Here is an 18,083-nt window from a genome sequence, read left to right as displayed (position 1 = left end):
GAAGGGCTAAATCAGATTTAACAATCATTTATAAAATATTAAATGGTCTATATCATTGCCCAACTATCTTACAAGCTATAAGCCTCAATACTGTCCAAAGACGGGTTTCCCCAATTTTTCGCATACCTTATCATAATACGAACTATTGCTTTTACTCCCCATTGTCACGCACCTTGCGTCTAATTAATCATAATCAAAACAGTCTTGATCCATTTGTGGACAGTCTTCGTGTATTTAAAAGAAGCATACATAATTCAGTAACTGAAGTAAAGTACTGACGCCCAGTTCCACCAACGTGACTTAAGTGAAAATTTGATCTTAAGAAACAATTTTTACTTAAGTCCCGTTGAATTTCGTTCCACCAACGAAAAATATTTACTTAAGAACAAATATTTTTGCTTAAGCTTAAGTCACCTATTATGACGACTTAAGTAAAAATTTTAACTTGACGCATGCATTGAAATTCATCTTCTGTCATATATTGACAAATAAGTGAGGTTAAATTTCTTCTGTTGATATTACGTTAGGATAACTCGCATTTTTGCGATCTATTTTGATTTATAAATTCCTGTTTTTTGTAAATTCTACCATAATATACAGTATAAAGTAGTATATCATAGTTTATAGTATATAATATAGTGTAGTGTAGTCTCCTTATCTTTGGTATACACACCATTTTTTTTTTATTTTCAATGATGGGGTGGCGATTGGGCTATGCTGGTCTATTACGCAATCGAATTTAAAGCGGACTGTATGGAAATAATAACAAAAAAATTCTTACCTTATTTTAACTGGTAGGTCGAGAAGTCTTCAGTTATTAGTAAGGTGAAGGAAGGAGGGAGAAAGGGTTAATTTATTTTTTACTATAACTGAAACCGGCGTTTTTTGGCGACACTTGATAACTACAGGAAACGACTTAACAATTCAATTTGTTCTTACTTACTGACGACCACGACTAGTTAGTACTAACGAAAGGTAATTAAAGAGAAAACAAAAAATTTAGTACAATATCTGGGCAAGAAAATAGGCCAGGTACTTCGAATGAAATAAATTTAATGAGGCCAAAACATCCTGCCCCCCGAGTTTATTTTTAAAATAAACGAAAAATCAACGAAAACTAATTTAATTTTAATATGCTAAGTCTGCACATGAACCCATCACCCTAAACTAAAATTTTAACTATCAAATAAAATAAAAAAATCCTCTCCAGTTTATTGACTGGGTAGAGGACACAGTTTAACGACTGGGCGCATGTAACTACCGTGCTTGGTTCGCACTTTTACGATTCGAACAATCCCATCTTTTCCAGGATACAAAGTCTCTATGACTGCCAGAGGCCACTGTAAAGGTGGGATAGTTTCATTTTTTATTATAACTACCATTCCCTCTTTGGGAGGGTTCGAGTTAGTGTTCCATTTTAAACGAGACTGCATAGAAGACAAATATTCTGAATGCCATCTTTTCCAATAATGTTGAACAATGCAATCTAATAATTTATATCTTTTCAAAGTACTCATATTTTTATCAAGATCAATATCCATCGAGGGTAATGACACTAAAGGTTCTGTACATAAAAAATGCGATGGAGTCAGCGCGACTGGATTTTCAGGGTCGTTACTTTGAACACAAAGAGGACGCGAATTCAAAAGACACTCGATTTGTGTCAGAACAGTTAAAAATTCTTCGTAAGTAAGGATTTGATTCCCCACAACTCTATTTAAATGAAGTTTTACACTTTTTATATTGCTTTCCCAAATACCACCGAAGTGACTGCCATAAGGTACGTTCATTTTCCAAGAAATTTTGGTATTATTAAGTTCCTGTTGGAATGCATCTTTATAAGTTTTTGAAGTAGTTAATTGATATATTTCATCGAGGACTCTCTTGGCACCCACAAAATTTGTGCCATTATCTGAATATAAAACCTTACAATTTCCACGACGAGATAAAAATCTTTTGAAAGTGGCTAAGAAACAATCTGTAGAGAGCGAGGAGGCTAATTCAAGATGTATGGCTTTCGTACTTAGACAAACAAACAAACATACGTAAGCCTTTTGAGTTTTTACGCCACGATATTTTCCTATAGTAATGGAAAACGCACCAGTATAATCTACACCAGTGTGTAAAAAGGCTTTTGCCTGATTGACTCTTACGGCGGGTAAGTCAGCCATCATAGGATAGGTAGGTTTAGGATTAAGACGAAAACAACGATTACATCTCCAAATTCTATTTCTGATGGCCTGACGACTAGATAGTATCCAATAATTTGTTCTCAGAAGATTTTGCAACAAATACGCTCCAGCATGTAAATGCAATTTATGGAAATAATCTATTAACAAAATGGTTAAAGGATCGGCTTTGGGCAACAAAATCGGATGTTTTTGTTCAAAACTACATTGGGAGTTGGACAAACGTCCACCTACTCTAATTATTCCATTTTCAATAAATGGATTCAAACGACGTATGGAAGATTTTACAACGAGATTTTGAGAAAGGGCTTTATATTCTTCAGAAAAATGCTTTTGCTGGACAGCTCGAATTAATTCAATTTCTGCAATTTTTAAATCAAATAGAGATATCCGTTTATTTAAAGACAATTTTCTAAGAAATCTCAATACGTATACTGTGGAATTTAAAAGTTTCGACCAACTGGAAAAATATTCAATAAGAGTATACAGCGGAGAAATTACACGAGTGACATTACCAAAGAAGGTTTGTGATCTATATTCAGAATCACAAATCATAATTTCCTGTCCGTTGACAGACTGAATAGGCCAATATTCTGGCTCCAACAGTAACCAATTTGGACCAGTAAACCATGTGGAATGGTTGACTAACGAAGAAGGAAACAAACCTCGAGAGGCGCAATCAACAACATTTTCCTTTCCAGGAACAAAAAACCAATACTCTGACGGAACCATCTTATGAATTGTAACAACTCTATTTTGAACAAATATTTTGAGATTTTTCTCTGAGGACTTTATCCAATTTAATACAATCATGGAATCACTTAAGGCAAAAATTTTATCAATATTATGTCTAGGAGAATAAGTTTCAATAGCATGTGAAAGAAGCTTTGAGAGAAGAAGCGCTCCACAAAGCTCTAATCGAGGAAGAGTTATTTTAGACATTGGAGATACTTTAGATTGAGAGTACAGTAAAGTAACTTTAACTTGACCTGTACAATTAACAACCCTGGAATAAACAATGGCTGCGTATCCAGCAGCACTTGCGTCTGAAAATCCTACAAAAGACAACGACGAATTAGGTGTAACTGCTATATGGCGTGGAATTTGTATTTTGTATAGGACATGAAATTCATTTTGAAACTTTTCCCATGCTATTTCGATTTCTTTTGGTACGGTACTATCCCAATCTACCTTTAGAGTCCAAAGTTTCTTTATCCAAATTTTAAGCAAGAGGGTTATAGGAGATAGGAATCCCAAGGGATCAAACATACGAGCAACAAGTGAGAGCATGTTTCTTTTTGTACAACGGGTCGATGAGGGTATTTCTAACCCAAAACTAAAATTATCACATTTTTCTTCCCATTGCAATCCTAACACTTTGGAGACTGACTTATCAAATTGTTTGGTTTTGACCAATTGAAGGGGTTCGGGGATTGTCGATAGTAGATCGTTCGAGTTCGACATCGATTTGGTTAATTTAAAACCACCTTTTTGAAACAAATTCACTAACTGAGTGTGTGTAACTATAGCTTCAGAAACATTTGGAAAACTGCTAATAAAATCGTCTACATACATATCTCTTAAAATTGGGATGATAGCATCAGGAAAACTTTTAGATTCGTCATTACATAATTGTTTTATTACCCTGAGACTAAGATATGGTGAGGCTTTTACTCCAAAAGTTAAAGTATTTAATTGGAAAATAGAAATAGGATCATTGGTATCAAATCTCCACAAAACTCTTTGAAACGAACAATGAGATTCAACCACTTTAACCTGCCTATACATTTGTTTCAAATCAGCGACAATTGCGATTGGAAAAAGACGAAAATTCAACAATATTGTGGTAGGATTATTTTGTAATTTTGGACCTTTATAAAGAATTTCATTTAATGACGGTCCTTTACTAGTTTTCATAGAGGCATCAAAGACTATTCTACAAGGAGTGGAAGGGCTATCTGATTTAAAAACACAATGATGGGGAATATAATACGACAACGAATCAATGGTTTGAATGGGAACTAAACTCATGTGCTTTTGGTCTAAATAGTCTTGAAAGATATCACAGTAAAGTTTTCTAAGTTCTGGGTTTGGTGCTAGGCGATTTTCTAAGGACAACAATCTATTTTTAGCAAGAACAAAAGAATCACCCAGTACATTAGGATCATTTTGGAACGGCAATGAAACTGTGTATCTACCATCTGCATCTCTACATACATTTTCTAAAAATAAATTTTCACAAATTTCATCTTCTGATGAACTATTAGTAACAGTGGGCAAATCCTCTAATTCATACATTCTTTCGACCAAGGAATCTAAATTCAACAAAGGGTTACAGACGAAAGACAAATATGTGTGGATTTTTTCAAAATTTGGTGCAGCTGAGCCCATGACTACATAACCTAAACTAGTCTCAATAGCTGATAGAGAATCTTCGCATGACACTCTATTACAACCAATGATATTTGAAAAGACAGATAAGCCTAAAATACCATCTATCTTGCCAGGAAAAAAGAAATTCGGGTCAGCTAATTTCAAGTGTTCTATACTGTTAATACAGTCTTTGTCAACTGGTTGATCTGGCAACTTATTAGAGATTGTGTCTATAAGCAACACTTCTATAGGATATTGTATTTTTTTATCAAAATGGGAAAAGATAACAATGTTGGTTTTACCTACTATCGGGGTGGTTGATCCTCCTATACCAGAAACTGTCAAATTTAATTTCGAATAACTTAGGCCTAATTTTCGGGAACAATCAAAAGTAAGAAAATTAGCAGAAGAACCACTATCTAACAAAAATCTAACCTTGTGAGCACTACCCCATTTATCAACAACTTTAACCATTATTGTCCCAAACAGACTAACAGAACTCGATTCTGATTCATTTGGGATATTTTTAGAATGGCGGACATGTAAACTAGAAGGATTATCAGAAGAACCAGAGGTAGGCTCAGTACTAGTGGAGGGAAATGGAACATTCTCATTAGGCCGAGTAGTATTTGGCTTATGCAACTTGGAATGGTGCCTAGCTTTGCACACAACACAAGAAAATTTTGACGGACAATTGGATACTCGATGCTTTGAAGAAAAACAATTTAAACATAAATTATTTTCCTTCACTAATTTAAATCTGGATTCAAATGGTAGCCCTAAAAAGTGCTTACAGTCTTTAATTAAATGTGGGCCTTTTTTACAAACAACACAATCTATGGAGGAATACGTATTCTGTTCTTGCAAATGAAACGATTTGTTCGGTTTTTGAAACGAAAAATTATTTTTGGAATTCCTTGATCTATCATTTTTAATAAGAGATTTACTACGTTGGCGTAAAAATTTCAATAAATCATCATAAGCGGGTAAATCATTATTATTTCTTATTAAATCAAATGAATCTATGGTATCTTGTGGTAATTTTAACATAGCTAAATAAGTTAAAATATGATCATCTAAATTATCGAGATTTAATCGTTTTAGTGCAGAAACATTAGTATCAAACTTTTCCAAAAATATTTCCAAATATGATGGATTATTAGATTGCAAACCGCGAAAATTAACAATTCGATCCATATAGAGATTAAACAAATATTTTTTATCATTATATCTTTCAACAAGCATATTCCAAATAATGTCATAATTATTAGGAATGGGTTCTATTGAGCTACAGCTTTTCAAGGCTTTCCCGGAAATACAACTCAACAAATACTGTAGCTTATCGGACTTGGGATATTCTATTTTGTTATGAACAAATTGTTTGAAATTTTCATAGAAAACAGGCCACAGAGATATATCTTCACCATCAAACTTAACTAATTCAAATTTGGGCATTTTAATAGTAGAATTATTAGTACTATTGGGATTATTACTCAAAACAGCAGGTTTATTTATTAATAATGAAGCTAAATATTCAATATTGGAGTAGAGATCATAAAATGCATCTAAATGCGTATGGTATGCAACGCCAGCATCTGGCTCCATCTCTTGTTTTAATATAACGATATCTTGAACAATTTCCTCATATTCTGATAGAGTTTTTTCGAAAGTACTATATCTAACTGCAAAGTTACGCATTTTTGAGGCATTTTCTGGATCTTTTTCTAAGGCCGACCCGGCATCGTAACATAATTGAGCCCTACGAAAGATAGTTTCACGTTTAGAGCATAATCGCTCCAATTTTAGTTCGTTTTGACTTTTAGGCATGTTTAATAATAAATATTGAAATTCTTTCAAAAAATTATCAATGATGAAGAAATAAAATGGAACAAAACCCAAAATATGTCAAGAATAGTAGTTAGGTGTATATATTTTTTCAACAATTACTAAAATTTTATTAAACTAAATCCAAACAAATTATTTTTAGGTTTGCAAAATATCCAAATCAAATATATTTACTTAATCAAAATCGATTTCACTAAGCGATGGGTTCAGAAGCAAAAACACGAATTCAATGTTCCAACTATAGTCGACCGAAGAACAAGGTTTTTCGATACACGACAAAAAAAGGGTACACTACGATTTAATTAGATTTTAACACGACAAATATACTATACCGATTACAATTATAATTTTAAATAAATTTATCCAATGCGAAAAATACGATAGATCAGATCTTGAACCGGCAAAGCAACAACGAAATTGATTCAAGACGATCCGGCTAGAAGGCCAAACTTATGGGGTGGCGATTGGGCTATGCTGGTCTATTACGCAATCGAATTTAAAGCGGACTGTATGGAAATAATAACAAAAAAATTCTTACCTTATTTTAACTGGTAGGTCGAGAAGTCTTCAGTTATTAGTAAGGTGAAGGAAGGAGGGAGAAAGGGTTAATTTATTTTTTACTATAACTGAAACCGGCGTTTTTTGGCGACACTTGATAACTACAGGAAACGACTTAACAATTCAATTTGTTCTTACTTACTGACGACCACGACTAGTTAGTACTAACGAAAGGTAATTAAAGAGAAAACAAAAAATTTAGTACAATATCTGGGCAAGAAAATAGGCCAGGTACTTCGAATGAAATAAATTTAATGAGGCCAAAACAAATGATGTCCTTGTATTTGGACGCCAAGGAAACCAATTCCCCGTCTTTTGATCAGAAAAGTTTACTCTTTTTTTAATTTTTTCATATTCTTATAAACTATTTCCATATTCTGACAAATGAAAACTATTACATACCTCAATTTTTAAAACTCTCTCTAAATTTTTAAACCGTTATATTTTAAAACTAGCAACTAAATTAATGCTAAACTAATTAGTAATTCTCAACTAGATTAATTTTAAATGGGCAAATAATTTCGCAAAATACACAAGAACATGACAAGAATCATATACCTAATAACAATTTACAATAAAAATTGAAATGACATTTTCTAATGTCTAATGACATTAATGTCAAAAATGGCACAAATTTTCTTCTTTTTTGGTGTTTTTTCATTAAAAACGAGTCAAAAGGTTAAGAATTTTTGATAATTTTGCAAAGTTGGTATCTCTGATAATTTAAGTTTTTTCTTGGCTAAGTTAAGTAAAAACTTGTATGGTGGAACGCAAATTTTTACTAAGAAATTTTTTTGACTAAGCAAAACTTACCTAAGATTTTACTTAGATCACGTTGGTGGAACCGGGCGTAAGTTCCTATAATTTATTAATTATTTATTATTATTACTAATTTAATTTTGTTGGTCTTTATTGTTGTCATTGTTGTCATTTTTATTATCTTTTGTTATTTGTTATTTTAGGTTAAAATTGGTTATCTTTACTGTTTACCATAATATTTCATTTTTTTTAAACATTTTTTATAAATTGGCTCAGCCGTTTATTGAATAAATTAAATTAAATTATACAGTGTATTTGGCTGCTTACGTTTTTGTGTACCTGCAAGTTCTTTCACTTTTTTTAGTACATTAAAAATACCATGTTTTGCCTGCAATTGATCTATTTCTTCACATTTTCTTTTATAAAAATCTTCCTTTGCTATTCTGATTTCTTTTTTGATTTCTTTCTGTATTTGTTTATACCTTTGTTCGTTTTTTCCTTTCATTATTCTCCGATTGTCCATGTGAAGAAGGATTTTATCAGTCATCCATCTTTGCTTTATTTTTGGTTTTTCTTTAGTCAGAATTTTCTTCGCAGGACTTGTTATCGCCATTTTTACGTTTATTATCGACGAGTTATTGGTTAATAGGAATTGCTATTTCATCTACGATTGGTCAACCAATGCCTCGTCAGGTTTACTGCTCTTACGGCGCCGTAAATTATCGCCCGTGTGGCCTTTCGCTTGGGAACCAGTTTTTACCACTTGCTGGGATCGAGAAATTTCTGCAAGAAGCCGGTCCGTACTAGCGACTCAGACTCAACCATGTCTGTGGAATTTTGTGGTGAAGATGAGAGAACAGAAGCGTATTAATTTTTTCTGATTTTAGACGAGTGTGCGCTTAAATCCTCTGTTCTAAAGGTCTCAATGATCTCAATTAAAGTACTATAGGCAACCTTCAGCACAGTAAGACATCTTCTGCTATACTGTGCTATGGTAGATTTCGAGGTACTCTTAATACAAGAGCCATTCATCAGAATGTTACTCAGAAACTCCAAAAGTCATAAGAACAAGCTGAATTTTGCTGAGAGTGTCATAGTCTTGTCGCCAGTGGGGGTACAACGGCCTCCTTAATTCAGATGGACTTACCCAAGTTTCTTTTTACGTATTTTGACCCGTAGAATACGAATTTTTTGGGTAACAGTCGATCCGGATGTCGATAAGATTGTTATAAACAAAGAACTTGAGGAATCACATAACAGCGATTTTTCGCAAAACAAAATATTGTTTTGCATTTTTTGGGTCATTCTAAGCAAAAAATGTTTTTACAAGTTTTTTCGTAGGATGCATAGTTTTCGACATAAACGCGGTTGAACTTTCAAAATATCGAAAAATTGCAATTTTTGAAGCTGAATAACTTTTGATTGAAAAATAAAATAGCAATTCTGCTTACCGCATTTGAAAGTTCAAGTCAAATTCTATCGGTTTTGATTACTTGCATTGCTAAAAATTAATTTTTTTATTGTCAAACAAAGCTATAAACACATAGTGATTGAATGATGTTTTAAATGCATTTTCCATTTGAAATCGAACGAGTAGCGCTCATACAGACAATTTTTACGTAGATTACGTACATTAAAACGCATGCATTGGGCACAGGAAACACTATGTGCTTATGGCTTTGTTTAACAAATAAAAACTTAATTTTTAGGAATGCAAATAATCAAAACCGATAGAATTTGACTTGAACTTTCAAATGCAGTAAGCAGAATTTCTATTTTATTTTTTAGTTAAAATTTATACAGGTTCAAAAATTGCACTTTTTTCGATTTTTTGACAGTTCAACCGCGTTTATCTCTAAAACTATGCATCCTACGAAAAAACTTGTAATTTTTTGCTGAGAATCACCCAAAAAATGTTTTGTTTTGCGATAAATCGCTGTTATGTAATTCCTCAAGTTCTTTGTTTATAACAAACTTATCGACATCCGGATCAACTGTTACCCAAAAAATTCGTAATCTACGGGTCAAAATACATAAAAAAAACTTGGGTAAGTCCATCTGAATTAAGGAGGCCGTTGTACCCCCCCTGGCGACAGGACTATCAACTTTGAGAGCCCAAAAAGATGCAAAAAAGGTTGCCTTCCCCCTATATCCTCTAGGGGGATTGAGAAACATCAGTTTACCAAGAATCTGTAGGTCATATTTAAAACAAGAATTACAGCTGAGATAATTTTGAACAAAAATGTATATATGAGTAGAATGAACCTTTCTCTCATAAACAAAGCTTGAAGCGACCGGCAATTTTGAATGTGAGTTACATAAGCGAAATCAATTTTTTAAATAAAATTTGGATAAACTCGACGGTAAAAATTCTATGTCTTTTGACATAGAAGTGACGAGTGCATCTTTTGTATGCAACTTTTACAACTTGCCGCAAACGAAGTCAGTTTGTGTAAATTTGTTACACAAATAAATGTTACGCGATTTTTGTCATTTTTTACTATTCTCATGATCAATAAAAAATTCACTTCAATAAGAGACGGCGCCATATACTGTGAGGCATAAATTAGAGATATAGAAAATTATGCTCATTTTCATAGTTAATTTTTTCGTGAACATAATATTCCGCTAATTTTTTATTATTTTAGATTTTTCTTTGGTATTTATGCAGTTGTGCAAAGGTACTCAAACTTCTTTTTTGTACTTATACCGGGTGGAAGAAAAGAAATGTTTTACTTATGTTAAGTTTGAGACACAAGGACGAGATACAAATGTGAATATACATTGGAATCGTATTGTAGTCTTATGTTTTCTGAACATTTTGTTTTTTGAATGTCCCTGATATCTTTAGAAACAAAGAAAATAGGTGGTTTTACTCTTTAACGTGTGTTTTAACTGAAACAAAACTAAATTAACAATAAAAAATAACAGTTAACAAAACTTTAAAAATAGAAAGGCACCTAACGTAAACAGTTCTTATCGACACCTTACGAGTTATTTGTCGACCAAGTGAGCGGTATGCACGGAGCAAGTACGGACTTGGTGTCATACCTTTCTATATCCCTAACTTATGCATCGCAGTATATTATGCACTAGAAAATATTAATGCCTGTCTTTTCTCTCTTAGTGTCTGACTTAACGACGTTGTACACCTTCGTTGCGGGGTATGCCTCTCAGAGGAAAGGAGGGGAAACTTATATGCAAGCAAAAGTTGGTAACAATGCATTTATAGCAGAATACTCAAATCATATGTTTCAGTATTGAATACTTTATAAAAATAAATTATAATAAATTACGGAAATTACGGAATTAATTATAATAAATAAATAAAAAATAAATGGGACGGTAAACAATCCTCATTTTTTAATATGTTATTCCTTACCAAAAAACCTTTAATTTAAGCACAAATAATTAAAAATCGTAAATTTGGATCAAAAGTTATTAACTTTTTAAGAATTCCCATAAGAGCCCATGTTAAAACTTAACTTTGACCCTTAATAGTAATTAAACGGCACGGTAAAACAATTTTTAAAAAATCAAGTCTTAGTTTTTTGAAGTAAACTATAACATACTAAAATTTCATGCAAATCCTTAATTCTTTGCCGAAAGTGTAGAACGTCGTTAATTCACACTACAACATGAGATGTTTCGTCTTTATTGAGAACTCACCAGGTGGAACCGAAAACAGACTGGGAGAGTTGCAATATAGCTCATCTAAGTCAAGTAATAGTTTCCTAGACTAACTATTGATATCAAAGGTCGTTCACTGAGATAACAATGTCAAGGAAGAAGTTATGAATGGCTTATAAAAGTAACTACTACTATAAAAGTAGCATACTACTTTACAAAACAATGAAGTTGAATATGCATATGCAAGTAACATTTTGGCAACCAGGGGTATACAAGAGAAGAAGAGGAAGTACCTAAAAGCGACGGTATAAAAAAGTGTGCTGGAACAAGATGGATGACACTAAACTCGAATAACACAAGTAAAAGGAAGTCCTAAGTCCAAAAATGCATATAAGCTAATGACAAGTTATTTAAAATCTTACATTAATGAAAACGTCACTGTTTTTCTCATATTTTTCCATCAGGTCATGAAAAACTGTTATAAAATCCTTCAATTTGGCCATTTTATTACGTACAACTGATGTCATTAACTTATTGTAGCGTTGTTGGTGATCCTTCTTAGGGTTTTCTAATATTAAAATCGATAGAATATCGTTATCTTTTAACCTAAAACAGACGAAAATATAAATATGAGGTACATTCCATGTCAAATCACTCAGGCAAAAAATTTTGGATCTCCGATTTGTCTGAAAATTGGTATATAGCTTCTATATAGAGACGTAAAAATAAGATATTTAAGGTCAAAAAATCTTCTTTTTTTCTCAAAATGTTATTTTATGCGATTTTACAGTGATTTGATGTTTATTTAAACAAATTTGCATTTTCTGTCGTAAAGTATCAATGAAAAACATAATATGTTAATAGAAAGGACTCAAAAATGTCATTATATGGCATTATATCAAGTTATTTTGAATTAAAACAAGTTTTTGATCAAATTTTATAGTGTAAAAAACGTTAAAATACCGTTTTTTACATTTTCCTCCATTCCCAAAATACATCATCATCGATTTGGCTGAAAATTTGCCCACAGATAGACAAAAGATAGGACTTTAAGTGGTTAGAAGGATTTGAATTATATTACAATACAAAAAAAGTTACATGCAGTAATATCAGACTCAAAAGTATATATTAGTCCAGTCGGGATAGCATTTGACCTTGAATGCCGAGCTGCCCAAAATTTGATTTTTCTGATCTTTAGGGGAGTCAATAGTAGCCTAAATTTAAAATCACGAATGAATTCCTCCGTTACGTTAGCCGCCATCTTGATTTTAAAGGAGAACCTGTTTTGCTCAATATCTCCGCCATTTATAACTTTTCGACGAAAATGGTAGGAACTGAAATTGTTCCAAATAAATCGTATTTACAATTATTACAATTTCTTTTTAACAATTTTTGTCGTGAGGTCGATATTTTCGAGTTAATTGTACTTATAGTAGACGCCTATATTTTTGACTATAATATTGCATGTAACTTTTTTGGTATTGTAATATACAGTAGAACCCCGCAAATCCGAACTTTCGGCAAATCCGAACCAACGAAAAGTGAAAAATTTTTTTAAAAATTCAAAATAAAAATTTAAAAACATGTTTATTATGTGAGAAAATAATTGCGTAAGATGCTAGCTACAGTATTAAACACTGGAACACTAATGGGTGAATAAAAGCGTCGAGTTAGACTAAACACAATCAATAAAGGAATGTGCATAATACACATTTTCCATGGTATACTATGAACGAAAACATTGAAAAAGATAAGAAACATGAGAAACATAGTGTAATCAATATCCAGATTACAAATTAAATGAATCATTTACATGGCCGAATTTCCATGTCCCCTGACGAAACAAAACTACTGGCGTTAGCGATTTAATATTTCAGTGATCTAAATATTTTTCAGCTTTAGAATATTGGAGGCATAAACGTGCAGATAGGGATTCATAAAGGGATCGGTGGCAGTCCAAATCTTTTAAAAATCATCTTCGTTAGCTTCTTAGGCTAACTTTCGGATAATCCGAACTTTTCGGAATCCGAACAGGCTGTCCCCCCAATTAGTTCGGATTTGCGGGGTTCTACTGTAATTCAAATCCTTCTCACCACTTAAAATCCTATGTTTTGTCTATCTGTAGGCAAATTTTCAGCCAAATCGATTATGATGTATTTTGGTAATGGAGAAAAATGTAAAAAACGGTATTTTAACGTTTTCTACTCTATAAAATTTGATCAAAAGCTTGTTTTGAATCAAAGTAACTTGTTATAATGCCATATGATGACATTTTTGAGTCCCTTCTATTAAAATATTATGTTTTCCATTGATACTTTACGATAGAAAAAGCAAATTTGTATAAATAAACACCAAATCACTGTAAAATCGCATAAAATAACATTTTGAAAAAAAAAAGAAGAAGATTTTTTGACCTTAAATATCTTATTTTTACGTCCCGCAGAAGCTATATACAAATTTTCAGACAAATCGGAGGTCCAAATTTTTTTTTGCTCCAAAATTGAGTGATTTGAAATGGAATGACCCATGACTAAAAATTATTAGTAACAACGTAAACAAGCCACATTTATACTGGTGAGCTCACCCTATACCTAGTTTTTCTTTAAACGATTATTCAAATTTTGATAAAAAAAATCAAATTTAACTACAAATAATTAAAAGTTTAGCAGATTGAACCATATATTTAAAAAATATATATTCATGGACAAAAATATTGCATTGAAGTTATCATGCGAAGTGAAATTTTTTGTGCTGCAACCATTACCCGTTGTCCTAGGTGAGCGACGGAAAACGACGCGACGCGATGCGATGTGATGCGACCAGTAATTCACGCGACGTGTGGCTAAAGGCTGTATGACACTATACATTTTCTTGTATCATTTCTAATATCGTTTCTGATATGTCAAAAAAATGCATAGTGTCATACACAGATACAAGAAACGATATCAGAAACGATACAAGAATTTGAGTCAGACACAGATTCTTGTACAAGAACTGCGCCAATTTCTGCGCAAAGAGCAAAAACGTAAAACCTGCTGGTAAAACATCTAAAATGTCATAATTACTTACTCATAATGGCGGCTGAAATGAAAATGGGATAATGTATTGATGAATTTATTTGTTTTTGTAGGTATTATTTATAAATCTTTCATTGATACTGATACTTAATATACCGTTTGGTATGGACTACTGTTCTACTAATAACCATATATATAGCTCCTAGTAAAGTTCAAACTATAAATTTAGGTTTCATGGTGCATAATTTTTTAATAGACGAAAATACAATAGTTCCTAATTTGGATCAAACTGAAGATACTTCTAATGCAAATATTTTAGCAAAAATATCAAAACACAAATAATCAACCTCAGTCAACGTAAAATTCTGGTTAACATTAAAATGTTAATTATATAGTTTATAAATTTTATAAAATATTTAAAATCAGCTGTGTCTGTAGATGCAGGACTACCATAACCATAACGTGACACAGGGTGACAAACAAAATTTCGACCAATCACGTGCCGAATTTCATACAATTTTCGATACAAGAACTTACATAGTGTCATACAGGGCACAAATGTACGTACAAGAAATGATACAAGAAAATGTATACAAGAAACGATATTAGAAATGATACAAGAAAATGCATAGTGTCATACAGCCTTTATGTAGCGTCGCATCGCGTCGCTTTACATCACTTAAACCAGGACAAACGTGACGATGTCAATTCAATCCTATTCTTAAGTGTGGGGAAGTATACGACAGTGTTACTAGAAAATTCACACTTTAAATAATTAGCTAAAAAATTCCATAAACGAAAAAGAAAGACAACAAATAATATATTTAGAACCAAATAAAGGAGAGTTTAATCATTTATATCCGAAATTAATGAAACAATCCACGTTGGTTTAATGAGTATGGTGACTTATTACCAAGCACTTTCGATTATATTATTGCACCTGTTTAACCCAGTATTTAACTGTCAATAAGTAATTTTCAAAAACCAATTTCTATTGAGGAGAGGCTGTTACTGACTTTAAGGTATGTTAATGAAAAAACACTGGTACTATATAGTCGTTATTAGTTTTTATTTATTTAATAAACTATTACGTAGCATAACTTGAATTGACAAAAGCAATGGAGCGTCACACTCTGTCGCGTCTCGTCGCGAACAAATCAAGTTCGCATTTCGTTGCGTCTTGTCGTAGACTGATTAACCCGAAAATGTAGGCCACACACAAATACAACCATTACTTGATATTTTCACGTCGCGTCGTGTCGCGTTTGTCGTTCACCTAGGACAACGGGTTAGCCCCATCCCTTAAAAGTGGTATGGACTTTTTCCGAATGCAATGTTTTAAAGTATCATATAAATGCTCGATCAGACTTAAATCTAATATGAGCTATATGGTGGCAAACATGGATTTCATCTAGAATATTGCTCTTCAGTGTGGTCTTCAATATATATTTTTTAGTAATATTAATTGAGAATGTGTAACATAAATTCTTTCGACATATTGCGTTTAAACTTGGCCGGTATTTACATTATTAGAGAGATTTTAGACCCTCTACTTTTTGACGTACGTTAAACGTAAAACGTTATACTTGTCATGCGCATTGAGAAATAAATAAGGGATAACGTGTTTACTTAAAATAGTTTTTGAAACCTTTCAGAAACTTCGCAAACAGATTAACGTTAATTGACATTTGGCGAATATAACCTATAAAACGGCAGTTGTGAGCTATAACTTATTTCATTGAATTATTTGCCATAATGAAAGAAAATGTATTAAGACGTTCACCAAAGACAATTTACCACTTTAGGAATACAAAACATCCATCCTAAGTTTAACAAGACAATTCAGTCAAGTGTCAGATTTCTCAAGAAATGGTGTAATTTAGAATTATTTTACCAGTGTTGCCAAGCAGATTATATTCAATTATTTAATATGTTTATTACCTGATAGTTTTTAAGACAAACAAATTTTGATTACAATTTTATACATCGTTACTATATTTTTTATTCTAGTTGTCTTTGGTTCAGCTCATATGACTTTTTTTCGTTTTTTATGATTTAGATATATACAGGGTGTCTGCGTAACTTTGCACCATATGGGAAACTTTTTTAATATCAATTTTACGAAAAAATGTCATTCTTTATAAAGTGCTCTGCATAGTCTAAAACCTAAGATGCAATCATCAGATATCAAATTTTGTCAACAGTATACGAGGTATGTCAAAAAATATTAATTTCGCTCAAGAGCAAACTACCTTTATACTTCAAAATATCAAAAAATTTTATTATGAAAAGTTATTTGTAATTAAAAACCATATTCAAATATGCAATAACAGCCTTCTACGTGAAAAAAAATTTCTGAGATTTTCCTAAATTACCGATTCCGAACATCATTTTTATTTATTAGACATGTAATAACTCTTTTATTAATAATTTTAGGAAAAAACTTATTCTTCATAAAAATCTGTGCATGGTCTAAACCTCAAGATAAAACCATCAGTTTTCCAAGTTTGTTAATTTTATACGAGGTGTGTCAAATAATATGAATTTAGAAAGAATATAGAAAGAATTCTTTCTAAATTCATATTATTTGATACACCTCGTATAAAATTAACAAACTTGGAAAACTGATGGTTTTATCTTGAGGTTTAGACCATGCACAGATTTTTATGAAGAATAAGTTTTTTTCCTAAAATTATTAATAAAAGAGTTATTACATGTCTAATAAATAAAAATGTTCGGAATCGGTAATTTAGGAAAATCTCAGAAATTTTTTTTTCACGTAGAAGGCTGTTATTGCATATTTGAATATGGTTTTTAATTACAAATAACTTTTCATAATAAATTTTTTTGATATTTTGAAATATAAAGGTAGTTTGCTCTTGAGCGAAATTAATATTTTTTGACATACCTCGTATACTGTTGACAAAATTTGATATCTGATGATTGCACCTTAGGTTTTAGACTATGCAGCGCACTTTATAAAGAATGACTTTTTTTCGTAAAATTGATATTAAAAAAGTTTCCCATATGGTGCAAAGTTACGCAGACACCCTGTATGACATTTGGCAATCTTACAAATACGTAATCCCTTAATAACGTGAACCTTATTTCTACCTAAATAAGGGGATTCCTTATCCGCTAATAAAGTAATATGTTTTTTTTTGTTACTGCGCATGAGCAGAATAACGTATAACGTTTAACGTTATTGAAATAAGGGGCTTAAAAACTCTATTATGACGATATTTTAAAGATCCTACATATTTCTACATTAAGGGGAACGGAGCCAAATCCAAATTTTGACGCATGTCAAAATTTTCAATGTGTTTTAAATGTACCTATTCATTTTTTTCGAATCCTGAAAAAACTATTAATTAATTTTTCGCAAACCCAAGAATTAAAAATTTTTATTTTTAGAAAAAATTATTATTAATCTTATTAATTATTATTAATCTTATTCCGGTCAGGAAATAAAAAACAATATATTCATACACAAATTTCACTAATTGTTTGGGTATTGAAAAATTAGGGCTTAAAAAAGTACATTATTATCTGAATATTCAAGCTTTCGGAAACATTTACTTCCTTTTTCAAGAAATTCTACAATGCAGTAAGAAAAAAGAATTGAAAATGTTTATGAATGTTTTAAAGTTGAAAAATATGTTATATAATAAAAATAATGTATATGTTAAAAACAAAAAATAATGAAAAACTT

General features: G+C 31.7%; 1 protein-coding gene across 3 annotated transcripts in view; it reads right to left on the bottom strand.

Annotated features, from left to right (window-relative positions):
* LOC114334387 (interferon-inducible double-stranded RNA-dependent protein kinase activator A homolog) overlaps positions 1 to 18,083 on the bottom strand; it is a 52,502-nt gene that overhangs the window by 5,080 nt on the left and 29,339 nt on the right. For all 3 annotated transcript variants that reach the window (XM_050648225.1, XM_028284424.2, XM_050648226.1), the window contains exon 4: positions 11,777 to 11,960. In XM_050648225.1, the coding sequence (XP_050504182.1) occupies positions 11,777 to 11,960 (184 nt within the window). The remainder of the gene's footprint in view (positions 1 to 11,776; positions 11,961 to 18,083) is intronic.

The sequence above is a fragment of the Diabrotica virgifera genome, chromosome 4 (genome assembly GCF_917563875.1).
Source record: "Diabrotica virgifera virgifera chromosome 4, PGI_DIABVI_V3a".
Taxonomy (NCBI): domain Eukaryota; kingdom Metazoa; phylum Arthropoda; class Insecta; order Coleoptera; family Chrysomelidae; genus Diabrotica; species Diabrotica virgifera.
Note: the sequence above shows the minus strand (reverse complement) of the source record. Positions and strands in the feature narration are given on the sequence as shown.